The 27,106-nt window shown below is 38.4% G+C and overlaps 1 protein-coding gene across 2 annotated transcripts; it reads left to right on the forward strand.

Annotated features, from left to right (window-relative positions):
- Window positions 1–2,882: 2,882 nt before the first annotated feature.
- On the forward strand, window positions 2,883–27,059 carry LOC113526268 (electrogenic aspartate/glutamate antiporter SLC25A12, mitochondrial). Of its 2 annotated transcripts, none has more exons than XM_026913160.3 (18): window positions 2,883–2,986; window positions 3,510–3,563; window positions 6,712–6,857; window positions 7,525–7,640; window positions 7,890–8,029; window positions 9,119–9,265; window positions 9,652–9,790; window positions 10,901–10,994; window positions 11,907–11,991; window positions 13,293–13,371; window positions 15,717–15,875; window positions 18,069–18,121; window positions 18,344–18,424; window positions 21,777–21,917; window positions 25,582–25,720; window positions 25,986–26,144; window positions 26,293–26,383; window positions 26,464–27,059. In XM_026913160.3, exons 1-18 carry the CDS (start codon window positions 2,975–2,977, stop codon window positions 26,651–26,653), a joined length of 2,025 nt encoding a protein of 674 aa, XP_026768961.3. In that variant the 5' UTR covers window positions 2,883–2,974; the 3' UTR covers window positions 26,654–27,059. The 2 variants fall into 2 exon arrangements, with proteins under 2 accessions (XP_026768961.3, XP_026768962.3); XM_026913161.3 differs by lacking the exon at window positions 2,883–2,986 and adding an exon at window positions 3,003–3,049.
- Window positions 27,060–27,106: the final 47 nt, after the last annotated feature.

The following is a 27,106-nucleotide window of genomic DNA, read 5'->3' on the forward strand; positions in this document are numbered from 1 at the left end:
TAAAGAATATACTATATGAAATAAATGATGACAACACAATGATGAAAAGACAATGAGGAAACAGCTCCATCAAAAACACTGTGCTGTAAATAGAAAAAAAAACCTGTGCTGTCAGAAGAATTCTAAGAGTAGCTTTTCTCTACAGTTAAATCCATAAGAATCAAGGCAAAAGGTTTGTCCTGTATAATCAGCAAAACAGTGTGAAAGGGAATTGGTCTTATCAAAAAAAAAAAAAAAAAGGTCTTATCTTGGCAAAGAAAAGAAAAGAAAATAGAACTGTGTCTCTCACCATTTGACTTAATGGGGTTTTGGGATTCCTACTGTATATTCTCAAATACAGGCCAGTCCATATGCAAAAAGGTAAAGAAATCCATAAAGTAGGTTTTATTTTTATATTACAATTATTTAGCTACTACATTACTCCATTACCAAAGCTTGGTTTACTTTACCTAAGTAATATGTATTTTATGCTAGAAGTTGAAACTTTTCCTTGCAAAAAAAAAAAAAAAAAAAACCCCTTGCAGGCAATGCTATACACAGTATAATGATAAAAGAAATGGAATTATGGATTTGTATAGGCTGTTCTTATTGGTGTATTCTATAGATTTCATGCATAACTAGGGATTACTGCTCAATATTAAATCAACAGTAAATCAACTAAACATCAGCATCAGCTGAAAATCAACGTATTATTTCTTGATTGTAAAGTCTTTTTTGTTTAATCAATGCCTGTTCACATCAAAGCAATCAGTGTGTAACAACACGTGTGCATTCTGTGGACTCTGATGTTGGTGCTTGATGCTGAATCAATGCTTTTGATGATGATGACAAGAATGTAGATTCAGCGTCATTTTTGAATCTGCTGCAGTCCTCATAAAACTGGGTGGAGGAAGAGGAAAATGCCACTGTGGATTATAGTGATGGCCTCCATGAATGAACAATGAACCTAGGAGAAGAAGCTTCACTGCCAGTCAACAGTGACATGTCTTAGTTTTTAGACATGGGATGGCAAAGAGGGGATGGCACTACCTAAATATTTATAGGAGAATGCTGCATTTGCAAGATATTTGAGTTGATGCTCATATAATAACACAACACTGGCAATATTACAATGAGATAATTATAAATTCTAAAAATGATATAAATTAACCAGAGCTGGATATGATTCATGAAGTCTGACTGAATTGTATGAGTAATAGACAACTCGGAGATGTTATTTAAGGTCAGAGTTGGGGATGGCAGTTGGGGTAGTAAGACCTGCCACCCATGTGGCCACACCGCTGCCAATCAGTCACCACTGAATTAGCCTCTGTGGAGATGTGAAAAACAGCCTGTCAGTCTTGCCAAAACCTATAATAAAAAGTATATGATAACCTTGTACCTTAGCCTTGACACTTAAACCCATTACAAGAAAAAAAAATAATCATGTTCTAAGTTAAAATAAATACCCTGGTTTGGTTCCCTTATCATTTTGTGTTCACTGAAACTCATGAACAGCAACTCTGGGAAGTTGATTTGACAACAACTTACATGTTCTATGTTTTTGTAGTGACATAAAGCGTTCCTTGGTTTGTTATAAACTGTACCTTTCAGAAAACAGTCAATGTAGAACCCGTTTAAAAAGCTAAAAATGTTAATCATTCAAATAATTATCCAAAGAATTTTTGTCATGAATGTTTTACAACTTTTTAATCTCTCTCTCTTTTCTTCCTCTTTCCTCACCTCCTTTCATTTATGCTTGTAAGTTGGAGACATACAGTGTCCTGAACCCCAGTCTGACCCCCGTGCACTGTTTTTTTTAATAGATAAATAGATAGATAGATAGATAGATCACTTTATTCATCCCAGAGGAAAATTCACCTATTACAGCAGCACAGAAGTATACTGAAAGTTATACTAAACAGTTAGAAGTATACTAAAAGTGATTTAACATTATAAATGAAAAAGTGATTTGACATTATAAATGGAACAAATAAGAATAAACATACATGTGTAGTACACACACACACACACACACACACACACACACACACACATATATATATATATATATATATATATATATATATATATATATATATACACAGAGCATCAGATTTGAGTGGAATTAAAGTGGCAGTGCAGTGCATACACTGTCGACATTGTAAATATTGTAAACTGTGAGAAAAACATTGAAATAAAGTGGCAGTGCATATACATATGGATATGGATAATGGATGGTGAGCATCCAGTGAATTAAATATTTTAGTTTGAAATGATTTATTTAAAACATTTTGCATAATTGACTGTTTTGTGTTCTGTTTTCTTTTACAACATAATTATTATTTAGACCACAAGAACTATGAAATGTATAATCACGGTTACAGCCATATAACCATAGTTTTCATGGTTTGTATAGTAACAATGGCAAAACCTTGGTTGAAACTAAGGTCATACTGTAGTAATCATAGTAAAACCATGGTAATACAATTTTTTTCGAATGGTGAAAATTCCTGTTGAAGATGTGACTTTTGAACATGGAGAATATTTTAAATATTAAAAGAATGTACATTTTTCATAACCTAAAATGGTTTAGGTATGAGATGTTTTAGGTGTGAGATGTTAACTGGATTAATATATTAATAATAATTAATTTCATAATTTAATATTATGTATAAAAGTATGTAATGATTATATTTCCAGCTGAAGTGTAGCTATAGAGGACTTGGACAGTCAAAATGCTGTTTTCTAAGCACTCTAGATGACTTTGATTAAGGTTTTAAGTTATTTATCTGAGACATGCATCTAAATGATTTCCTTTACCTATGTTTAAAATGTCTTTTTCCTTTACTTTACACACATTTTCATAAATGCAACATCAGCTGGACACACATGACACCCGAGTTGTGGAATCACTCAGTTCACTGCAGCACACAGCTGAGGGGGTGTTGTGCTCGAAGAAGCGTGCGCGAGGGAACGTGACGTCACACCCAGCATGGCGGTCAAGGTGACTCTGTCAATGTTTATGCTTGTTGAAAATACTAACTACTAGACGTTCTTTGTTGTGTTTGTGAGTTTATAACCTATTTTATTAATATACACGTCTCTGACTTGTCTCTGCGCCGGTTGTCGAGTGTACTCCTGTTGTTAAGCCTCTTTAAGACTGTGCTGAAGTAGAGTACATGTTTTTATTTTTATTTTTTTGGACAACTATCGCTTCTTTAAGTGTTTCTTCTTCCATGTCGTTCAGCGACTCCTTTGATTAGTTACTGCATGTTGGGAGATGTTCAGGCTGGCGTTCACTTAGTCACTCATTCTGTTAACATTAGCCATTTTCCTGCTCATAAGACACACAAACTGGTTATATACTCCTATAGTGTATAGTTTAACGTATAATTATCTGATCTTGTGTCATATCTAGTGAATTAAAACACTTGTTGCTATTGTAAAATGTGACTATGATCACTTTTACTTTATGTAAAAGTGGAAAGGTCTTAATGTAGAGCTCAGTGATTTACATGTGTTTGCAGGTGCAGTCCACTAAACGAGCCAACCCAAATGAACTTAAAGAAATATTCCTGAAGGTATGAGCTCTCCTCAAATGATTTTTACTCTGATTTGAGAAGTCACATATTTTTAAAACACAGTTTAAGTTGCATGTGCATGAGCTGTACAGTTTTCATTTGAAAGTTGTTATCTTCTGATTCGTTGGACTAAGTATCCTCAGAGCGCATGTTCGTCTGAGTAGCTCTGCATACCATTCCTGACAAATTAACTGCCGCTAGATGATTAATACCGTCTACAGACAGGTGACAAATAACATACAGTGGGTGGCATTACTGTCTTAGCTCAAGGGGTTTCGCATATTCTCCTCTTGTCTGTGTGGGTTTTCTCTAGGTTCTCCCACCTCCCAAAACATGCTGGTAGGTAGACTAGCAACGCTAAGTTATCCCTAAGTGTGCGTGTGCGGGTTCGCACATGGTGCCCTGTGATAGACGGGTGTCCCATCCAGGGTGTAGTCTCGCCTGGTGGAAAGTGTTCCCGGGATAGCCTCAACTCTGTCGAGGAGGAACAAGTTAATGAAGATAAATTAATGAGTAACATAAAGTGTCTTTGTAAGGTGTTGGGCCACCGCAAGCTGCTACAAAAGCTTCATTGTGTCTTGGCATAGATTCTACAAATCTCTGGAACTGCACTTGGGGGAAGAACACCATTCTTTCAAAAGATATTCCCTCAGTGGTGTTTTGATTTTTTGTGGTGCAGAGCTCATAGGTCCAAAATGTCCCAGAGGTGTTCCCTTAGGCTTAGATCTGCTGACTGTAAAGGTCATACCATATGATTTATATGATTTTCATACTCATCAGACCATTCAGTGATCCCTTATGCCCTGTGGATGGAGGTATTATCATTCTGGAAGAGACCACTCTTATCAGGATAGAAATATTTCTTTATTGGATAAAAGTGATCTGTCACAATAACATTGTATTGGTTTGTAGTGAACCTTCCCTCTAAGTGGACCCAAACCATGCCAGCAAAATGCATATCCCACCAAAGTGGGAATACCCTCTGGAGGGGACACCAGTCTGTCACAGGGCATAGTGTGTTAAAGTGACCTAAAATAATTTTCAATGATATAAGCTTCCAAACAATTGATCAGAAATAAGTGAGATTATTTAAGAAGAAACTTAGAAAGCCACAACTATACACAAGCCCATTTTTACTTATGGTATCCCTAGCATATGTGTTTGAATAAAATAGATATTAAAAATCTAGTTTTAAAAACAAAAGTTGCCCACCTAGCATTTCACACCGATCTATACCTCTGTGTGTGTAAACTAGTCTTTGAGGATGTGTGTCAAGAGTTGGCTGAGGTCCAAGGCCTTACAGAAAAGGTCACACATGCTTGGACTAATTCTGTCTCTTCCCTTCACCCTGGTATCTGCCCTTTCTGGACTCCTCCCACACTCTGACATTTATTTCAGTCTCATATAGTCTCAGCAAGGCAATTAGTCAGTGTGCATGCAAACTGCAACACAGGTTATTTTCACTATACTTTGGACCCTGAGCACTGAGTTTCTTGTGATTCCATGACTGGGCTGGTGGTGAATCTGTGACGGTACAGTAGAGCAGTCATGGCAGCTGATGTTACACTGTCGGTTGCTAGTTATTGAAAGCACTTCTACAACTCTCAAAAAGAGTGGCTCCCGTTTTAACCTAGCAACATTTTAAAAGCTGCTCACTCTCTCACCACACATCACTGCACAGTTAACCTTGCTCGACAGTGATCAAATCTATAATTGACGGAGCTATGATTTTAATACCACCCTCGTCGCATGAAATAATTAAGTAGCTCTCAGAAATGAAGTCTGCTATAATGTGTAAAGGAGCCACTGAAAGCAAGAGTACTATTTCACTCAGTGCTGACTACGTGCTTGATTTGATGATGAAGTACTCTAGGCTTACCATGGCTGAACTTGCGCTCAATTATATGGTGAAGCTGTTAATAAATTGATTGGAATTAATGCTTTCCCCACAAGCATTAGCTGTAGAGTGTGTTTGTGTGTGTGTGTGTGTGTGTGTGTGAGGGAGGGAGAGAGAGACAGAAAGAGAGCGTGTGTATTGCATCAAAGTGGGATTTTTTACTATTGCTTTTTAACTTGCACCAGTATGTACTGTAAAACTTTACAACAAAAAAATGTTAGAAAGTCTTCACTCAAAGTTAGTTAAGTGCTTGTAGTCACTCTTTCATGCTGCTGACAAAGTATTCGAGAATAGAAGAATGGCGTAAATGTATATGTCTTTTGATCTTATTCTTGAATAATTTATTTGTGTAATGAGATGAGGGAGTCATGTGTTTTACTTTATCATTACACCAAGGCCAAGTTTTCTGGGATTTCTTGTAATAATATTGCAGAAGTCACGAACCCTTTGCACATCTAACAGGTTGTAAGAAGCAAAGACCTCTTTTTCTTTTTCTTTTTCTTTTTCTTTCTTTCTTTCTTTCTTTCTTTCTTTCTGATTGTGTACTTTGAACTCATCGACTGTCAATGGAATCTATGAATAAGGTGAAATTATTGATGTATTTCAGACAGAGTATACACTGGGTTTGCAAAGAGAACCATAAATCAATGACATTGACGTTCTCACAGAGAGAGAAACACTGTTGAAAAGCAGTTTCAGCTTAGAGCAATTACTGTTGTAATGAGGAATAAAGTGGTCATATAATAGCAGTGAGAACAGTGATACAAAGGACAGATTGCTGCTGATTTTACATCATTTTTCGCTGAAGCATTTTTAGAGAGTAAACAAATGTTGGTCTGTAGATCATTTAATTTCCTACTACTGTCAGTGCACAGGATGTATTATTATTTTAGGAGATGAAAAAATACTTGTATTTCTGCAGGTTTTACTTTTAACTTTCAACAATCAACATTTTGTCTAAGTAACTTTTAACATAGAAAGCAAGAAAGTGCTCAGTGGAATGGTTTTGTTTACCAGCTTTGATCTTTTTTAAATTATTATCAGGAAGAGCATAATAAAACTGTGCTCAAAATATACGTCGTCGTTTTGGCCAGAAGACTTACCTCACTAATTTGACTGCTTTAAAGTAACACTTAAATGACCTTGCACAGTCAAATAACTTTGAGAAATTAATTTAGAGTTTCAGCATGAAGTTTTGCTTGAACTTGAGCTGTAGCTTCTAAATATTTTTTTAAATTTTTTTCCCCACAGCATGCCAGTGTGGTGGGTAAGGATGGGGAGTATTACATGACTCCTAAAGACTTTGTGCAGAATTATCTGGGACTCCACACTCAACCTAACCACAATCCCAAAACTGTACAACTCATTGCTGGGGTTGCAGACACCACTAAAGATGGGTAAGAGTTAACAAAGTAATGCTATGGAGAGACTGATATTAATGATTTCAGAAATAAGATTCAAAACTCTGTTGTATTGTTTCACACTACAGCATATTAGCAACTGGAAATCTTTTATCTGTTAGAAATATCCTGTGCTGTTTAAGGAGGATTAATAATGATTTATGTCGCTGCTTTCAAACTATTTTTCAGTACATTTGAGGTTCCATTTCTCCTGCCAGGGTTTAATGCTTCATGACACTTTAAGAGCTTATTAGAACTGCAGCAGTAGTTAGCCCAGTTATTCTCCGAGTCATAAATCCTCAGTAAAAGTGTCCTGTCTGTGTGAATGTTACTTATTTTTTTTTACTATAGTCCTGAAAACTGAAATAAATTGAAAAATGATTTAGAGCTACCTGAAGTCTCCATCATGTCTTTGCATATACAGCTGTACAAGTTGAAGTCTAAAGGTGATGTAAATGACCTTCTTTTTAATGAATGGGTGATATACTTTTTAGTGAATAGATGTCATGCAGTAACATTCATAGGATTTATTATCAGTTCTATTAGATTGCAGTATATTGCATAAGTACGTATATGTGTGTGTGTGTTTATATATTAAAAAGTGAAGAGTTAAAGGCTATAACTGTGTGTTTCAGATAGTGCTCTTTTTTTCTTGCCCAAACAGACTGATCTCTTTCCAGGAGTTTCTGGCATTTGAATCAGTGCTCTGTGTGCCTGATGCCCTCTTCCTAGTTGCTTTTCAGTTATTTGACAAGACCGGGACTGGGGATATATCTTTTGGTATGTACGTGCCAGGAACTTTAATGTGATATATGCTTGTCTGTCATGCACTTTATAACTGATTTTAATGACTGTTAAATTTATGTTGTTGTACAGCTGTCTTTACTGATCTATTCTCTATCTAACTATTCTCCATCTGAAAAAAAAAAAGTTATGAGGTTTATATTACAGCAATAAAAGCTGGCTAATTTCACTAATAACACTATTAACAATTTGTTAATAAGAGCTGGGTGTGTTTTTGTGTTGTAGAAAATGTACGGGACATCTTCAGCCAGACAACTGTACACCATCATATTCCCTTTAAGTGGGACTGTGAATTTATCCACCTGCACTTCGGGCAAGACCTCAAAAAGCACCTCAGCTACTTAGAGTTCACCCAGTTCCTACAGGTGGGAAACACCCACCTCCCAGCCCTCACTAACCTGGTCCTAGGAGTTTGTTTTCACTCTGCCATCTTGTGGCTGAAATATCTCCACATGTAATTTGTGATGACAAGAGCACAAAACCTTTAATGTATCAGTTTCTATAGGAAATGTCCCAAACACTCATACAGCCCTGAAAAAAATGAGCATGCTTCTAGGACAGTACATTTCTTTGTATCTTTGCTTGGTTTAATGCACTTTAGATAAGCTAGTGTAGCAAGCATGTAGTCTGTAGCACCTCTGTTTTAATTTTACCCTATTAATAAGAATGGGAGAAGTTAAGTTAAAAAAAAAAAAAAATCAAAGTCCACTTTGTCTGAAAATTCAAATTTAGGACACAGGTGATCCCTCTGTCCATCAGATATGCAGTGTTCCAGAGAGATGAGAGCAGGCGAGATGGCTGCCGTTTTAGTTGATGGCATGTTGAGTTATGGAGATCAGAGGGGCTGGTAGTATCTGATCAGTTTTGACAGCAGCGCTGACTCCTGGTGCGACCCCCTCCTCCCGCTCTCTCTCCTCCAGCTCATGTGTCTGATTGCAGGCCTGTCCGGCTAAATCACAGCCCCCTGCTCCGGAAACACCTGCCTCCTCTCCGGGGCATGCAGCACAGGATCAGACTACACCTGATGTGGTTTTCATTAAGCTCACGCACACACATGTGTGCGTGCACACACACACGCAAGATGTGGACACACAGAAACACACAGGCATACACACAAAGCACAGAGCTTGTTGTAGTCGTCAGGCAAACTACAGGTTCTGTGGTTCACAAAATGACTGAGAAAAACCCTGACTCATTCTGACATCACACCACGGGCTCATGCTTCCGCTGGATTTATTAGTGTGAAAGATAGTAACTATTTATTAAAGACAATAACTTGAGAATTTATTGATGAACTGATGTTAAAAGGAACATCTTTCAGTTATGAAACAAGGTCTTACAGTATGTATTCTGACTGATGTGGTTTTCTTCACTGTCATTAGTATTTGTGTAAAACCCCATTTTGCTAGTCTGTTAAAGCCCTCACATATTTGCTCTTCTTTTTCCTGCTGTAGGAGCTGCAGTTGGAGCATGCCCGGCAGGCCTTTGCTTTGAAGGACAAGGAGAAGAGTGGGATGATTTCAGCCTTAGACTTCAGTGACATCATGTCCACCATCCGCCATCACATGCTTACCCCATTTGTTGAGGAGAACCTTGTCTCCGTGAGTAATCAGTGTGAATCAGTGTCTATCATGCATATGATACCAAATTCTGGTCTAAAACGATTAAAAACATTATTTTAAATAAGTGAATTTATTGATCATTAATTCGTTTATTTCTTTATGTCTGGGAATGAACCCCCAGGACATGTCCTCAATCAGATTAATCCTAGTGTGTGACCAAATAGTACATTAAGTGGAAGATCATGTGTTTGTGTGTGAAAACCATTTGATATTGTAAGCAGATTTCTCTCAGTAAGGAAGGAAAGCCATAAAAAGACTTTTGTCAACTTTATCTAAGAAGATCTGGCTGATTCATTATATTATTAATTATAATGAATTAACATTACTGCACTTAATAAATGCTATATTGAATCCCTGGTTTGCAGGTTGTGGGAGGAGGCACTACTCATATGGTTAGCTTCTCCTTCTTTAATGCTTTCAACTCCCTCCTCAACAATATGGAGATCATTCGGAAAATCTACAGCACGTTAGCTGGCACGCGCAAAGACACACTCATCACCAAAGGTAGCTACCACACTGAGCTCTTTTATATTTTCCAGAAAGTTCAGAATGAGTGAGATTACAGATTAGAACTCCAAGTAGCCATTTCCTGTTTTGTTTGTTAGAATGTTGCTGTGTACTACTGGGTTGGTGCTGGTCACAAGACAAGCCTCAAAACAGGAATGCAATGTTATGAATGATAAACGCCATGCAAAAGCTTAACATCAGTGTGTACAGTTCTATACTTATTTTTACATTATTCTTAAACTTCTTGTATCCAGTGACCGCTATTAACTGTAAAAAAAATAAATAAATTCCAGGGACACCCTCAGCATAGATATATTTCATTATGTCATCATATATTTCAATATTATTTAAATACGTACAATAATATTTGTCTGTTTATTGGCACCATAGGGCTTTTTATTCCTGAACTTACCCTGCCAGAGCATTATTTGTAGGCTTGCTTTATTTTGAGCTTTTGAGGTTTGGATTAAATTCATTCAATTCCAGTGTCCAGTCAAACAGGCTAATAATTATAAGAACTCTATAATAACTTTGATAATGGTGGGTTGTGCTTTTCACTGCTGTAACTCAATTAAAAAAAAAGAAATCACAGACCTCCTGGCTGAGCTTCATGGGCTCCACTATATACTGTTGTTATATTTTAATGGTAAATACAGCCAGGTTTTACCTCATACTAGAAACAGAAATAAACTCCAAAGTGGCAAAAAGACATTACAGTCGACTGTGCATACAGTTATTTCTGTAGACACAGTAATTAGAATGTGCCTGATTGATGATGATGTTCTCCCCTTGTCGTATTGCAAGATCTGCATAGCTCATTCATTACATATTCCCGTGTCTGACATTTCAATTTTTGGAAGGATTTGCTCTTACCAAGCACAGCTTCTTCACCACTATACATGAACTTGAGCAGCAGGTTATTCTATTAGGTCCCCAAATCTTTGGCGCTTCCTACCTCAAAGGGTGTTTTGTGGCCGTTTGTATTCTGTTATTGTTATAGTAATAATTATTATATCTACCTTATTATTTTACCATTATTACTAGTAGTACCAGTAAAAGCAATAGTAATAGTGTCATTTACATGACTCTCCATCGCTCTTTCCCCAGAGGAGTTTGTTAATGCTGCCAATAAATTTGGTCAGATCACACCGTTGGAGGTAGACATCCTGTACCAACTCTCTGGCCTCCACACACACTCAGGGTAAACACCATTTAAGCTGAACATCTTTCTCTGTGCAAATTCAAACAAACTTTCATTAATCTGTCATAAATTCAAAGCACAGTTACTTTTATTATTATAGCTACTTTTATTTATCATTTAACCAAAAACCTGTTTTTTTTTTAACACTAATCATATCCCGATGTTATGTTTTTAGTCTTAATCACTATACGAAAAGAGATTTCAGTTCATTTTGTCTCTCAGATTATCTACATCACAGATAGACTTTATCTGCCCTAAATACAACCTGTGCAGTTGTTTCACATGAACATTGACATTATAGTTCGTCCTCATGGTCTTACCTATCTAACACATTTCTCAAAAACAGCCTCTGTTGAATGAATCTATAAATGCCATTAAAACATTACAGCATGGTTTATAGGTTGTAAATTTAGTGTTATTGCCTGTTTTCTGTAACAACAGTGGCTCCAGCCAGTTGATTTATTGGGAAAGAGAGCATGAGGGAGCCATAAGAATGCCTGCGGCATGTAGTGGAGAGCACTGTGTGTGTCTCTTTGGCTCTCTGAAGGAGTCTCACTCTGCGTGTGTCTATCTGTGTGTGTTGCAGGCTCGTGTCCAGCTTTGTTTACCTGTCTGTGTGTATAAGAACGCAGTAACTTGGTGTTACGGCACTGTAAAAAGCTTATGGAAAATGTGACTTCATGCTGCTGGGAGGGATACAGCGAGTTTGGTGTTCTGGCTTCAGTGAAGTGAAGCTTTCCTGGCATCTCATTCTAACCCTTGCTGCTGTGTGTCTTTCTTTCTCTTTACAGTCGTCTGTTATCTTTCTCCTTTTCTCCTTCTTTCTCTGTACACATCTGGCTTTACTGCTCCCTCTCTCTTTATGGCCTATCTCACACATGTCTGTGTCTTTCCGTGCTGTGCTGTGTGTAGATGGTTGAACCTGGCTGATATTGAGCGAATAGCTCCTCTGGAAGAAGGCGCTCTGCCTTATCACCTAGCTGAAGTGCAGAGGCAGGTAAGGTCCCTTGCACCTCCATGGTTTTCTCTCTTTTCTCTCTCTGGATGCAGATTGAGAGCACGCTTTAATCTCTGAGCCTTTTTGCTGGGTAATAACATAACCACATTCTTATTACACTGAAATTACACATGCTCTCTCCATAATAGAATTAATAGGGCAATGGTTTCTTCTTTGTGATCCTGCATTATGTAAAACTAATTGGACAGAACATTATCCACAATTTCCCCCAGTAAAAGCTTGTCACCCTTTCTCTGCACGGATACACACATCACAAACATACCCCTCCACACACACACACACACACACACACACACAGACACACACAGACATAGACACATACAGACATCTGAGAGTCTTTAATAGGTGCTTTTCTCCAGGCTGGGCTTTCTGAAGCCTCATTGTGTGGAGATCCTGAAGCAAGGCCTGTTTTGTCTAAAAGTCAAGGAAAGAGAGAGTGATGGAGAAAGCAAACGAGGCAGACAAAACATAATCAGAGAATCAGTGAAAAGACAAGAAAAAGAAGTAGTGAGATGGAGAGCATTAGTGACATGGTGGGAGTTTACCTGAGGGTGTGTCTGGAGGCCTAATCTAGTCAGTGCTGTGGTCTTTGCCTTCACTGCTGGAGGTCTGGAACAGCATACTGGGAACATGCACGCACGCACACACACACACAGACATTTGTGGCGTTCTCAGGCCTCCTTGGGTGGAAGTTGGGGTAATTGCACAAGCTCCTTTGATCAGAGTGCAGCCTCATTAGCATTCTGCCCTACAGTAAAAACAGCTGTGCAGAGACACAGAGAGAGAGGGAGAGAGTGCGTATGACAGAGAGACACAGACTACTTAAAAGTAGGCAAACACAATTTTGTTGCTCATGTAGATGCTTATCAGAGCCCTGAACATTTCATAGGAATAATCATCTCCTTTGCATCATAGTGGAGAAATCAAGACAGCCTGATAACTAGAAAGTCTTTATTTGGGTGATAAGGTAAAGATCGGCTAATCGCCATACTGTAAGCAATTTTATTACTTCTGAATTTTTGGAAGTAATCTTAACCATCTACAGACAGGACTCCATCTTCACATAAATAAGAGTGGGAAAAGAGGAGGGTAAGATGCAAGGCGCCTACAGCACATTCCACATCTTTCCTCTCCTGTCAACTGCTCTATAGCACTCTTCTGTCCGCACAGTATCTGGTTGGCGATAGTTTTATAAAGCTCAATTCATTCATCCCCTCCCTCCAGTCTTGTTCAGTGTTTTATTCTCCCTCTCCTTCTCTGCTTCTGTCTTTTTGCTCTAGCATACAGACATCTCGAGGCCGGTCTGGCTCCAGGCTGCTGAGTCTGCGTACCGCTTCACTCTGGGCTCCATTGCGGGAGGTGAGTGACGTCCAAGCTCCGCTGGCTGAGGAGTAACCTGAGCTGGCCAGACTGACATATAGGGAGGCCCCAGGGCTTGTTATTGTCCCATGGATAGGGAGAGAGAGAGAGAGAGAGAGAGAGAGAGAGAGAGAGAGAGGCTGATCCATGGCTCCAGGCTGTCTTTGGAGGCCAGAGTTCCGGAATGACACAAATCTTCCGGTATTGTGGTGGAATCTCAGAATAATTACCAAGAAGGAACTGATACAAGGAGACCACTCACAAAACACACACACACACACACAGACACACGTGTGCATATACATACAAACACTCATACACATACACACAATGAACTCGAGGCTTGTGGGAGTTTTGAAAGGACCGCACTGTCTGTTGGCAGAAATACAGTCAATTGGTTGTGCTTATGCTGCTAATGCTTTAGATCAGCGTCTTACGAAGTTAACATTATGATGGAGACAAGTGTTAAACTGTGACATCAGTTGGAATAAGTCATCATAACTCCTTGACTGAAATGTCATTTCCAAAACTCTGTAATATTTGTCACCAACACAGTGAGTAATATTTGTTTAACCATTAAAATGACAAGCGTCTCTCTTAAGGTTATGGTTTATTATGTCAGTGCCTAAATATTATAGCTCAGTAATTCGATGCAAAAAGATACAATGAGAGTAATGCAGTAAGAAATTATGTTGTGAAGTTGCTTTCAATAATAATATATGATAAAAACCAGCAACAGTGAAAAACTAAAAGCAATATCTGGTGTGACCATTATTTGCCTTCTTAAATGCTATAAATTCTGCACTGTTATGCAGTTTTATTAGGAAACCAGCCGGCAGTGTTTTCTACACATTTTGTAGAACTTATGCAGATTTTGGCTTTCACCTGCTTCTCAAACCTCAACAAACCTTGATGTTTGTAACAGAATCAGTGGTCTATTAATTAATATGTTATTTTCTATGTTAACCAGGCAAAATTAATATTACAATGTATATTAAAAATTTGGGACGTCTAAACCTTTTGCACTGTGCTGTAGTTTGAACACTATCAAAGGAATACTCAAATGTTTTTTAACAACCGATCTGTACTGTATGTGCGAATACCCAGGACAATTTTTTTTTTTACGTTTCCCTAAAATGAGAAAAGAATGTAAAAGATTGTGTGTGTGTGTTTGTGTTGATAAAATTATACAAACTAACCTTCCGTAACATTCTCTAATGTTAGTCTCATCCAGAAAACCTTTTGTTTAAACTTCTGAGTTTGTGTGATATATTTTCACATTTGTATCAACAGATTTAATTAAATGCCATAAGGCTTCCATTGTAAGTGAGCTTTAAGAATCACACAAAGGTTACAATTAAGGTAGATGGAGATCAGATTGAAAAATTGGAGTTTTATGAATATTGGGGGGTTAACAGCAAAAGGGCAGATTTCTACAGCACCTTCTACCTGTCTACAGGTAGGAAGGGTTAGAAAACCTTTTCTCTCTGGCTGTCTGTTTTCTCCTCTCGCACTCCCTCTGCATGTTTTAGAGGCGCAGTCGTTACACATGCTTTGAAGTCAAGACAAGACATGACAAGCTTTTGAGGCTGAGAGCAGCATTTATGGCAACTTGCTGCTGAGCTGACACCACACACAGACACACAGCATAATGCATGCACGCACATTTTCATAGCCTCCAAACTCTCACACATGCACATATGTGTGCAGACACAGAACCTGACCAACCCAAATTCATACTTACATTGACATGCGTACACATACAGATTCTTCTCCCACACATGCTTTCTCATGCTCACAAGCTTGAATAAACACACAGATACAAAAAGGCTGTGTGGGAATTGGAAGTTCCCACAGGCACACAGCACAGAGTAAGGACTCAGTCTGAGCCTAATGACTGTTTTCTGCATGTACAGTTTATTCAGGCATCTTTAGCATGGAGAAAGGAAACACCAAAACAGGGTGGATAAATCGGACAGGGAAAGGTCAATGCAGGTAGATTATTTTATTTGTTTCATGTTTTTGTGGTTTAGGAGTGAAAGCCACGGATTTCATACATTGTGTGTGTGTTTGTATTGTGTTTTACTAGCTGTTGGGACAAAATAGTCAGGAGAATGTGAAAAGTCTTGGGGACTTAACATTTGTGCACATAACATTTTATAATGATGTCAGAGATAGTTAACAGTTTGCTTGTGAATGACATTTAGACATAAATGCAGATACAGAAAGCTCTAATGTATATATTTCATGTGTGAGTTTTTCATAAGGAGGAAAAATTCATTCATACATTGATACTAAGTGTGTATGTGAAATTAGGTTGGATAAAGTCATATGCTCTCTTACAGCCACGGGTGCCACGGCTGTGTACCCCATTGATCTGGTGAAGACACGAATGCAGAACCAGAGATCCACTGGCTCCTTTGTGGGAGAGCTCATGTATAAGAACAGCTTCGATTGTGCCAAGAAAGTGCTCCGATATGAGGGATTCTTTGGTTTCTACAGAGGTACAACTTTCCACTATGACAAGACAGCTTCAAAAGAGAGTATAAATTATATGCTTATGTTAGTATTCACCTGATTTGGGGTGTTAGTCGATAAACCCGATGTTCCAGCGGAGAAGATGGAGTGAAGTTACCTCTGTTTATACTAGATTATCATTCACTGTGTACTGCGTCACTGATATGTGTGGCCCTACACAACTTAATACCAAAACACATAGCTTTAGTGCTTTAGTGGTTGATACAACATTGAATGGTTACTAAATAAAGAAAAGACTCACCAAACAACTCAAATAATGCACCCAGATTACATACCAATTCAGCCAGTGCAGACACGGTTTTTCAGAACACCATTCTGTCAAATATTGTCATCTAGATTGACTCTCTAAAAATGTCAAATTTCAGAATTGAGTCTGTTCCTGCCTAAAGGCATTATAACCTGAACCTGGAGATTCATTTTAGCTGGTTAAATATGCAGTTCTAACATAGAAAATGGGTGCCACTGGGTTGTGGAATGAAGGTCTGTCCTGTAGTGACTGCTTTGTAATGGAATTAAACCCCTGAGGCCTGTGTGTCTGGAGAAGTCAGACAGCAAAAGAGATTTGCCAGAACTAGTGCAGCAGCTTCCCACAGTCGACTAATCCAATGTAGATGTTGCTTGTCCACACCTTGAAAAAAAAAAATGGCATCATAGACAGCGAGGGAGTCCAAGACTGCCATCTGCTGCTGCTTTTGACATTGCAACCTTTATTTATCCGATTCTGCTTCTCTACCTCCTCATCTCTCTGCTGGCATCACATCCTATCTGTTCACACTCTTATTTTGTATTCCCCCCATCCTTCCTACTTACCTCTCTTTCTTTCTCTCTCTCTCTCTCTCTCTGTCTATTGTTGTATGGCATAGAGATAGCTAGACTGACTGGTCTGTATGCTGGCAGTTTGCCATGTTGTCCACTCACTCAGCATTGCCCTCAGACTGTATCATACTGGCTGACAGAGGGTTACACACACACACACACTGAAGGACCTCAGCAGATACACACACACACACTAAGTCAGCAGAGCTTTATCAAAGCAGCTGACTGAGATCTGCCTTTGGTCTGCCTTTTTTGCACGCACATAGACACATAGACAGTTTGCTTCTGTTCTCCCTTCTGCACACTGCCATCAGCCAACAGCTGTCAAATGCTCCAAAATGTTTCCTCAAATTTTATCTTGTTTGTTTGAATGGTCGCTTGTTAGCTGTTTTATTCAGCGCAGATCTATGAATAGATGTATAGTTATGGGGAACAAGATGTTTTTAGTCTTGCTAGTTATAATGTTTAATTATGAGCATGGTTTTTATTAGGATTTGTACCACAGTGCTGTTGAATTCTCGAATCTGATCAGTCAGAAGGTGTTGATTAATTATAGCAGTTCTGACAATAGTGATGTCTGCAAGGCAAATCACAGGTTTATATTAATGCTTTCTTTTTAGAACATATAGTAACAACTTACACAAGGGATTGTATTGTGGATGCTCCACATTAGTTTTTTTCCTTTTTTGGTTTCTTTGTTTTTATTTTTTTTAGCCTGCCACCTCTACCTCCTTTTCAGAGGACCATTGACACTTTGTTAATTGTACTTAGAGCACAATGTAATGAGGTCCCATACAGATGGAGAATACAAACTAATACAAAAATGAAAACCAGCATTAAAAAAACCACTAAGAAGTAAGCATAATGTATATGTAACATATGTAAAACCTAATTTTCGTATGGTGAAGTGTTCTGTGAAAAGCTTAAGGAATGTCTTCAGGACAGAAGGCTTTGCAGTCTCTTAGTAACATGACATTGCCTTTTTTAATTCAATGGAGAGAAAAAATAGTTTAGTAAGGGACTTTCAGTTTATAGTTGTTATAATTTAAGTGATAACAGGAACTAACTTGTTCCACAGATGTTCCATAACACTAGATGTAAATATAACCAGATAAAAAGTACAATTTCTTGTTCTTTATTAAATAGAAACTTCTTAGCTTTGGCAAATTGCTGTGGTGAAAGAGGAATATAAAGTCATTATTTTCATATAACAGCATGCCCTTTCGTGTTTTATTCCATACTTTCTCTTTCAGAAGGTTGTGAATGATGTAATACATTTCTGTCAGCTGTGCTTAAATTCAGCGTAACATATTACATTTCTGTGTGTGTTCTCTCCCCTGCAGGTCTGTTACCACAGCTGATTGGAGTGGCTCCTGAGAAGGCTATCAAACTCACTGCAAGTCATTAAAACATCCCCATCTAAGCATTCTTAAGCTTTGTCTTTTCCTTTATTTTAATTTTAAAGTTTTAAAGATTAGAGTTTAATTTTATAAAGTGAAATGAAACACATGTCCTGGTGTTTTTATTCCAGGGATGGTGAATAGCTTTGTATGATAGAGTGACTGCAGAAAGATTGACTTGTCGCTGGCTGTAACATGACTGAGTGCCTGTTTTGCAGGTCAATGACTTTGTGAGGGATAAATTCACTGATAAAGATGACACCATTCCACTGGCTGCAGAAGTGCTGGCAGGAGGCTGTGTGAGTATGCGAGTGTCTGCACACACTTCATGTTGTAGATCTGTATGTGTGTAGTTTACTGTGAGAGTGTGTCTGTATGGAGATTGTAAGTACGGGGTTTATGAGTGTGTGTGTGGTGATGGTGCCTGGCTTTGTGTGTGCGCGTGTGTGCGCGTGTGTGTGCGTGTGTGTGCGTGTGTGTGCGGTGCCAGTACTCAGCTGAAAGAGCTCTTGTCCCTCACGTTAAGCAGGTCTGAGTGAGGCAGCCGCTCTCCTCTCTGCACTCGGCTTATAATTGATTCTGATGTGGTGGACGTCAAAAGCGCTGTTTCTTCAACTCAAGCGTTATGCCTGATTTTCCTGTTCCATTTTACTGAATATTTACGCTTGTAAATGAATAAATGGTGAGCTTCAAACAAGGACGAAAAGAGAGAAAAAACACCCGAGAGCTAATTGAAAACTCTAGGGGTTTGTGATTTCTTTCTCCTTCAAGGAAACTTTCTGACAGATGTGAAGCTACAATTATATGCTTAGAAATGATAATGTCCTAAGTGATTTTTTTTTTTCGCCATAATTTGCCTCTAGGAGAGTGAGTGACTTGTGGCTGTTATTGAACCATCATCTGGCTTGTGCAGAGCTTCTGGCCTGTTCTAGCCACTCTTCCTCTGCACCCTGAACCCACTAATTGACCACAATCTGAAAAATGATGCTTGAGTGTGAGAGCACTATTTTTACCCAGTGCTATAATTTAGCACACACTGGCATTGCCTGGCCAGTGGGCTTTAGAGGATGTGGACATTGCGATGCCTGATCTGTGTAATGAGTCCTGGTGACAGAGACCAGGCCAGCCGGATAGAGGAGAGAAGTGAAGGCTGGAGCTGGACAAAGAGGGTCAGGTCCGGGAGGTTGCGACCCCTGTCAGGGCCTAAGTGGGGGAAGATGCCCTGGAGGACTGTGGCTAAAACTGTGTGGAGCTCGATCTTATTGAGTTTGACAGCAGCATGCATACCTGTGGCCTCCTCAGCCTCGGGCATGGAGGAGCAGCCAACATGCAGACGAGCACACATTTATGACGTCTCACCAAGTACAATGGAAACCTCTGCTTAGGGCCACTGCAAGCCTTGGGCACAAGCATAGAAATCTTACAGTGTAGAATTGGGAGTTGTCATTGTTGAGCATCGTCTTATTATTAGTCCTTATATTAGCATACTGTCTACATTTAACACTTTTAAAGACTCGATGCCTGAAATTTAATTTGCAGTCATAACACCAAATTATAGCTTACAAATTAACTCACATGTGAGGAAAATCTATATGTGTTGTGTCTTCAGTAGCACAGACATACAGAACTACACCTTCCATGTCAGTGTGTTAAAGAAAATGTTTAAACTGGTTGAATATGGTTACACTGAAAAGAGGTACCTCATTAAGTGAAACCTGGAATCTGGATTATAGTTGAATTTCTCATTATTAGAAATTATTAGAAATTTAGAATTCTAATTATTAGAATTTATTAGAAAATAAATATAAGGCAAATTGTAGTGGGTTTCCCCTTTCAAGCTTGGTATTGGTTCTATTGATAATTTAGCATTATTGTAGAAATTAAAAAAATATACTTGAAGTAAGCAAATTATCTGCCAGTGGAAAAATACAATTTCAAGCTTGGAATTAGAAATTAATGTTTTATTATGATCTATTATTGAGAAATATTGCATAAATCTTATGACACCAGACAACAAGAGCCTAAAAAGCTTGCTATTTGTGACCATGTAAATTAGAAAATCATACTTATATTATATTATTATAATACTATAATACTTAAAAGGGCCTTAAATGGTGTAATTTAATGTCCAACTAAGATATTTTTTATAGAATTCTCTATTCTGAAGGTGTGGATTAATTTTCTATAACAGCTGTAATTCAAATGATAGGTATATATTAATGCACTTGTTCTGATTCGTTATTGTTTCTATAGTAACAGCTCATACACAGGACACTCTGTGTAAGCCAAGGCTAATAAAATGTTATTTAACAAAGAAAGGTATATAATCATTAAAATGGTGAGATTTCTGCAACGAGATTTTTATTTGAAATTTATGAAAGGAGTCTGGAGTGTCAGCGCTTTGTAACAGTCAGTAAGTTTTCCGATACTAGAGAGACTTCAGGACAGGAGTTTACACTTTTCTTGGAAAAATGACAAGTTGCTTCTTTTTTTTTTTTTTGCTTCAAGAGAGAGACAAGAAAAGTGAGGGAACTATAACATAAGTAATAACAGAAACTCGTGGATGTTCCAAACCTGAGATGTAACTAATAAATGGATAAAAAGCAAGATATGTTGTACATTAAAAAAATTTAAAATTGTAAATTGGCAAATTGCTTTGCATTGCTTTACACCAGCCTGGCATGGATTATTTTTCTATAACAGCATTCCCTGTCATATTTTATTCATTACTTAAGGACCTGTGGACACCTGGTTGTACATAAAATGGACTGTTTATGACTGAATGAAAGACAGCTCAAAGAAGTATCTGGATTTAAGATGAATGCAAATGCTACATATATACCTATATAATGCTAGGAATAATTAGAGAGAAGCGGATGTCTTTAGTGTTTTGATCATGATGAACCATCTCTGTGCTTTTAAATGAAGCATTTCGGATGTTTACAGAATCGACTTCGACCCCGGGTGTCACCCCCGGCCCTGATTAGGCTCCAGAGGGGTGATAGATGCTCCAGAGTCAGAGGGCGTAAAGCCTGAGGCTGTCCCCACTCGGAGCGAGTTGTCCCCCGGGAGGAGAAAGGGAGGCTGAGGCGTGTGTGTGTGTGTGTGTGTGTGGAGTGTGATGGAGACAGGGATGAGGAGGGCGAGGGGGTGGAGCTGCAGCCTTGAGGCTAGGCCAGAGAGAGGAGACAGCACTGGTGCTAGGGTCAGGGCTGCTAGGCTCCGTCTCACACCAATGCTGCTCTGACGTGACCCCCAAATTTCTCCTGTGAATGGACACCAGTGTAGTTGTGCCGACATGGAGACTACACTGACTTAAAGAGAGCCTTGTTTAAGAGTTTATGTAGCTAATTTAGAAGTGCTTACTGGGAGGAGAATGCTGATGTGACAAAAATTGGAGGCCAGACTGTCAACCCCAAGTGGCGTCATATCTGATCACCTCATAGGACCTCAGATTCCTCAGAAAAATAAACTTCCTAGTTGCAACTCTCAGCATGTCTTTATAAACTTATATCATCATGTCAGGCAGTAGTAATAATCATAATTATTAGCCACTCAGCTGGTTCATATATCACATTCATAAGTGGAGCTCTAAAGATACAGAGAGCTTATAAAACATGAATGGTGTGTATGTGTATATATCTTCTACAGGCCGGGGGCTCTCAGGTGATCTTCACCAATCCTCTGGAGATAGTGAAGATCCGTCTGCAGGTGGCAGGTGAGATCACGACCGGACCGCGTGTCAGTGCTCTCACTGTGATGCGAGATCTCGGATTCTTTGGACTCTACAAGGTGAGCTGAGTGCTAGATAAATTACGTTGTTTATAGCTGTATAGTAAAATTGAGCAAGTTTATTAAAGTTATTACACACATCATATTACACAACACCTGGCCATCAGTGACAGATAAAAATGATAAAACATAATAGCTCATGGGTTTATAATTATTCGGACAAATTAAAATAATCTTAAAGTGCTGTCTTTGACCAGATAGACTATGTATGTATGTATGTATGAATGTATGAATGAATGTATTGTGTGTGTGTGTGTGTGTGTGTGTGTGTGTGTGTGTGTGTGTGTGTGTGCGCGCGCACATAATATATGTGTATTGTATGTATGTAAGTAGCTATAAGTAATACGATTTTTTTTTACATCTAATCCTAAACCTAACCCTAGCTGAACCTCAGTAACCACAAATATGGTTTTACCCTCTCTGTTTTTTTTTTTTTTTTTTCAATACAATCATAGAGCTTTTATTAAAAAATAATAAAATAAAATAAAATAGATACATTGTCAATATTTTGCTGGTCCTGACAAAGTAGGCATATCCCTGTATTTTTCTGGTTTTGCTACATAGTCAGGACATTTTAGTCATGACACTTCACAAAACACACACATGCACACACATACCATACAATCATTTACTAATCCTAAATGGTAATATATGATTATGATTCCCAAAGTTTCTAAGCATTTTTATGACATGTCGATATGCAAGAAAATTTGTTCTCAAGTACTTCCTACCTGCACTTATTTAATCAATCAAAAACAAGTACATTGACTCCACTTAGATCCGCCTGCAAATATCTTTATATGGTCAAGTCAGTATTTATGGTGATTTTCTGTTAAAATGGTCCAGAAGGACCTCAGTTCTCAGTAGCCAGTAACTTGCAAGTTACTCATCCTCATGACTGGAAAGATCTAACTGCTTTTGGAAAACATGCTCTGTGTGTAATATGTAGTTAATGAGGTGCTCTACACAGCCAGTACAATCATGACTTACTCATTCATTCATTGCTTGTTTACCTGCTTTCTTATTTTGTTACTTAATATTAAATACAAATCTTTTATTCCTTAACTATTATCATCACCCGTCCTCTAATGTATTGCATGTTCAGTATCTGTTGTCTATTTTACTTTCATTATCAGCGTTGGATTGGACAATTCTGTTGGACAAGTTTGTATATCTACTTTTACGTTGTGCATTTAAGAACCTTTTCATGTCAGTTTCAAGTTTTATAAATCATCTTTTGTGCCTCGTTTTTAATGTAAGATAATATCCATGGAAATTTAAATCAAATCTTATAACACAAACATTCTTAAATAATGCTCAGAGACCTGATTTGCTAGAAACACCAGAGTGGTTGCAGTGATTGGTGTGGTTGATCTGGACACACACCGCAGGAAGGGAGATGTTGTGTGTTTGCATAATCAGTGGCTAATGACGAACAGCTGAAAACATGCTAGAGCTGGTCATAGTGCCAATCATATTATTCCTATTAAAATGTACAAGTACTACAGTGTCTTTGTCACTCACACACACAGAGACACTTGGATGTAGACAGGAACACACATACAGGTTTTTCCTGTAGCCAGTATTCAACACAAAAGGAGGTGGAAAGATTATGCTGCTGGTTCTCTCCAAGTTCCTGTGGCTTTTGCCTTAGATCTCCAGGAGCGTTCTCATATGCCATATTCTAATGAGGAGCAGACAATGTGCAGCTTGTTAAAATGTGAGCACGCCTACTTCTTCTTCTCTGCATGAAAAGACGCAAACACAAGCTATTTGTGCTCAAACTGTGCCTGAGTCAGAGTGCCTCCAGCTTGTGGATGTGATGGCGCATGAGAGATGTCTATTGTGCTTTATGTGGGAGTGTTGGAGAGTGAGACTGTGTTTACCTGTGTTAAGTGTTTTGCATTTGTATCATGTCACTATGTTTTTATTTTATTTTTAATCAGCAGCTTGGTTTTGGTTTGCTCTGCATCTCACTTATTCATTTAACAAAGTGACTTTTCATTCAAGTCAAAATAAAATGATTTTTAATGATTGAACAAATGTCAGCAAACCCAAAAACGCCAGCTTCAGCCATGACATGTTCTAAGCTCTTTTGCAATGTTTTAGACTGTAGTAACCAAAATGGTCTAAAGTGATCTATTTGTTATTATTTATCACAATTATTTAGGCAGTGAAATAGTATTATAAACCCACCTACCTTCTTTTTTTTTAATTGGAATAAAACTTTTGGTTAATTGGATCATTTAAATTCTAAATTAAAACTAAATGAAATTGCTTTGGTCTGCAGTCTCACCTTTGGGAAGTAGAGACATGAAATTTGTCAGTGCGTAATAATGTTTTTTTTTTTTTCTTTCTTTTTTTTTTTTTTTTTTTAAATGCCCCAGAGTCAATACAAACTACCAGTTATCTAACTTCAGCTAAGCTATCTATTATTGGAGTCCTTTATGTTACCCAAATAACTGGGTTCTTTGTACAGTCCTATCTCAGACCTTCCCAGAGCAGTGTTTCTCACATCTGGTTCATCACATCTGACTTCACTCAGCATCTAGTTACAAACCTTTCGTTTAGTTTAAGAATTGTTCTGATAGAGTAGGGTTTACACTAAGATGCAGGGAATCAGTGTCTTAGAGTGTTAATTTAGTAACAGATTTTGTACTAATATTACAAAGGAATCAATTATCTACAGAGTAAGATAGCACAGTGCTGTTGAATTCTCGATTCTCATTGTTCAGAAGTTGTTGATTAATTTTCTGTAACGCCAGCTCTGACAGTAGTGCCATCTGCAAGATACATCACAGATTTATATTAATGCACTTGTTCTAATATGTACGTGATCATTTCTATGATGAAATTCACAGGGATTTGTATGATGGATGCTCCCATAAAAGGGTTAAAAATGTCTGGAATTGTTGAGCTGGGGACTTTTTCTGGCAGGATATGTTTATTTAACATTTATGGAAGGAGTTTCCAGTGTCAGTGATATTGTAACAGTCAGAAGTAAAGTAATTTTTTTCTCATAATAAGCTTATGAGATGATCACAATAAAAATCTTAGCTGAATTCTGTAACAGAATGTGCAATAACATGTTCTCCGTGTTATTATTAAATGATGATCCCCCAATGATACAAATATGCTGTGATTAAAGAAAATTACTACATTGTGCTTTCATCATCAATGAGCGCAATCTGAGCTTGTGAAAAAGAAAAAAAAAATGGGGTTGCATAAATAGAACCATTCTTTAACTGAGCTTGAGGTAAAAAGAATATTTGTTCTGTCCATTTGCATGTTTTATTTTGTATGTTTCACCATTACCACTACTATATTTGTAGCTGTCCCATGAATTTCTCATCATCCTATGCTTCTTCCAATTCTTGGATTTTAGATGAGCTTTGGAGCAGCAGTCACACTCTGAGATTTTAAACAAAGATTTGTGACACTGCAAGAGCTTTGTCATTGGTTGTCTTTGGTCACTAAATCAGCTGCCGGTGACCACTGATCTCAACCAAGAGTGATCACCATGACCAAAGAGTTATTTTATGATGTCTGACATCAAAATTGGCCAGAAAATAGTACAGTGCGAACCCTGTGGTAGAATCTCTGATCTTTCCCCAGTACATAGTGTTGGTCTTAACCAGTAACCACTCAGTATGTATGATTGTAGGGAGCAAAGGCCTGCTTCCTGAGAGACATTCCCTTCTCTGCCATCTACTTCCCTGTGTACGCTCATACCAAGACAGAGCTAGCTGATGAAGAGGGCAGACTGGGGGCAGCACAGCTTCTCCTCGCTGGAGCTATTGCAGGTGCATAACAGCTCACATACTAATCATAAATTCTAGTGGGCCAGTGAACTGGTAAAACTGAAGGAAATGTTCAAACACTAGGCTTCAGCTGAAGTTACTCACCAGTGTGTGTTAATCTATACATTTGAAGCACTGTGCTAGGTCTGAATTTTTTGTACTGTTCCCGATTATGTTGCAAGGTAAAAAATTCAGATCAGGTCCCCCCCACCTTTGCATTATGGTACATTCTCAGTGTATTGTGGATAACTGAACATGTCTTGTTTAGGTATCCCTGCTGCCTCTCTGGTGACTCCTGCTGATGTGATCAAAACACGTCTGCAGGTGGCAGCCCGCGCAGGCCAGACCACATACAGTGGCGTGATCGACTGCTTTAGGAAAATTCTCAGAGAAGAGGGCTTCAGAGCATTTTGGAAGGGAGCAGGAGGTACATAACACACATGGACCATGCATGCAGCACTGAAATGAGGGGTTTCATGACTGTGGAATGAGGCACACCCTGGCTCCTGTAAATGCACTTTTTGAAGTCAGATACCTGTGTGTGTATTCATGCAGCTTTTCCATTCTCCTCTCAGCGCGTGTGTGTAGGTCCTCCCCTCAGTTTGGTGTTACACTGGTGACTTATGAGCTCCTACAGAGATGGTTCTACATCGACTTTGGGGGACAGTAAGTGCTGCGTTCAACTTTGTTTCATAATAATTGTTAGATTTACGTTCATTAATTGTATTGTACTTGTTTCTGAGCAGCCGTCCTACAGGATCAGAGCCGACGCCGAAGTCACGCATCTCCGAGCTTCCTCCCCTGAGTGAAGACCACATTGGAGGATACCGATTGGCTGCTGCTACGTTTGCAGGTGTAGAAAGCAAGTTTGGTTTGCACCTCCCCAAGTTCAAATCATCAGACACTGTTACAGAGCACCCAGCTGTAGCCTCGTAGAGGTTCAGCTTAGAGCAAAGGCAAGATCAACCATCAGGTGCCTTTATGGCATTCAGTTTCTGTCTGTGGCCTCTTCATCCACTCAAACCATGCCATGTAGACACAGTGACACTCCTCTGCCTTTCATCAAAAAAAGTTGTTCTGATTCTCCATCCTCCTGCATGAATATTTATTACTCTATTTATGTATTACTCTCTGTGTGGCTTGCATGAGTGTTCAGGCATGCAACACGGCAAATGATAAAGTGTGTAACTTGCAACTGCTGCTGTAGTCAGAATGGAGGGATGTACTTACTGGAAATTCTGACAGGGTGTATTTTAATTCATATGGAAATCAAGAACAATGCTTGGGAAAAACAATGCATTTGATGTATTTTATTGAAATAAAATGTAATGGTTTATTTTAATCTTGTACATTGCTTTGATATTAATCAGACATGCTTTACAGTTTAAA

This window comes from Pangasianodon hypophthalmus, chromosome 5 (assembly GCF_027358585.1).
Source record: "Pangasianodon hypophthalmus isolate fPanHyp1 chromosome 5, fPanHyp1.pri, whole genome shotgun sequence".
NCBI classification, from domain to species: Eukaryota; Metazoa; Chordata; class Actinopteri; order Siluriformes; family Pangasiidae; genus Pangasianodon; species Pangasianodon hypophthalmus.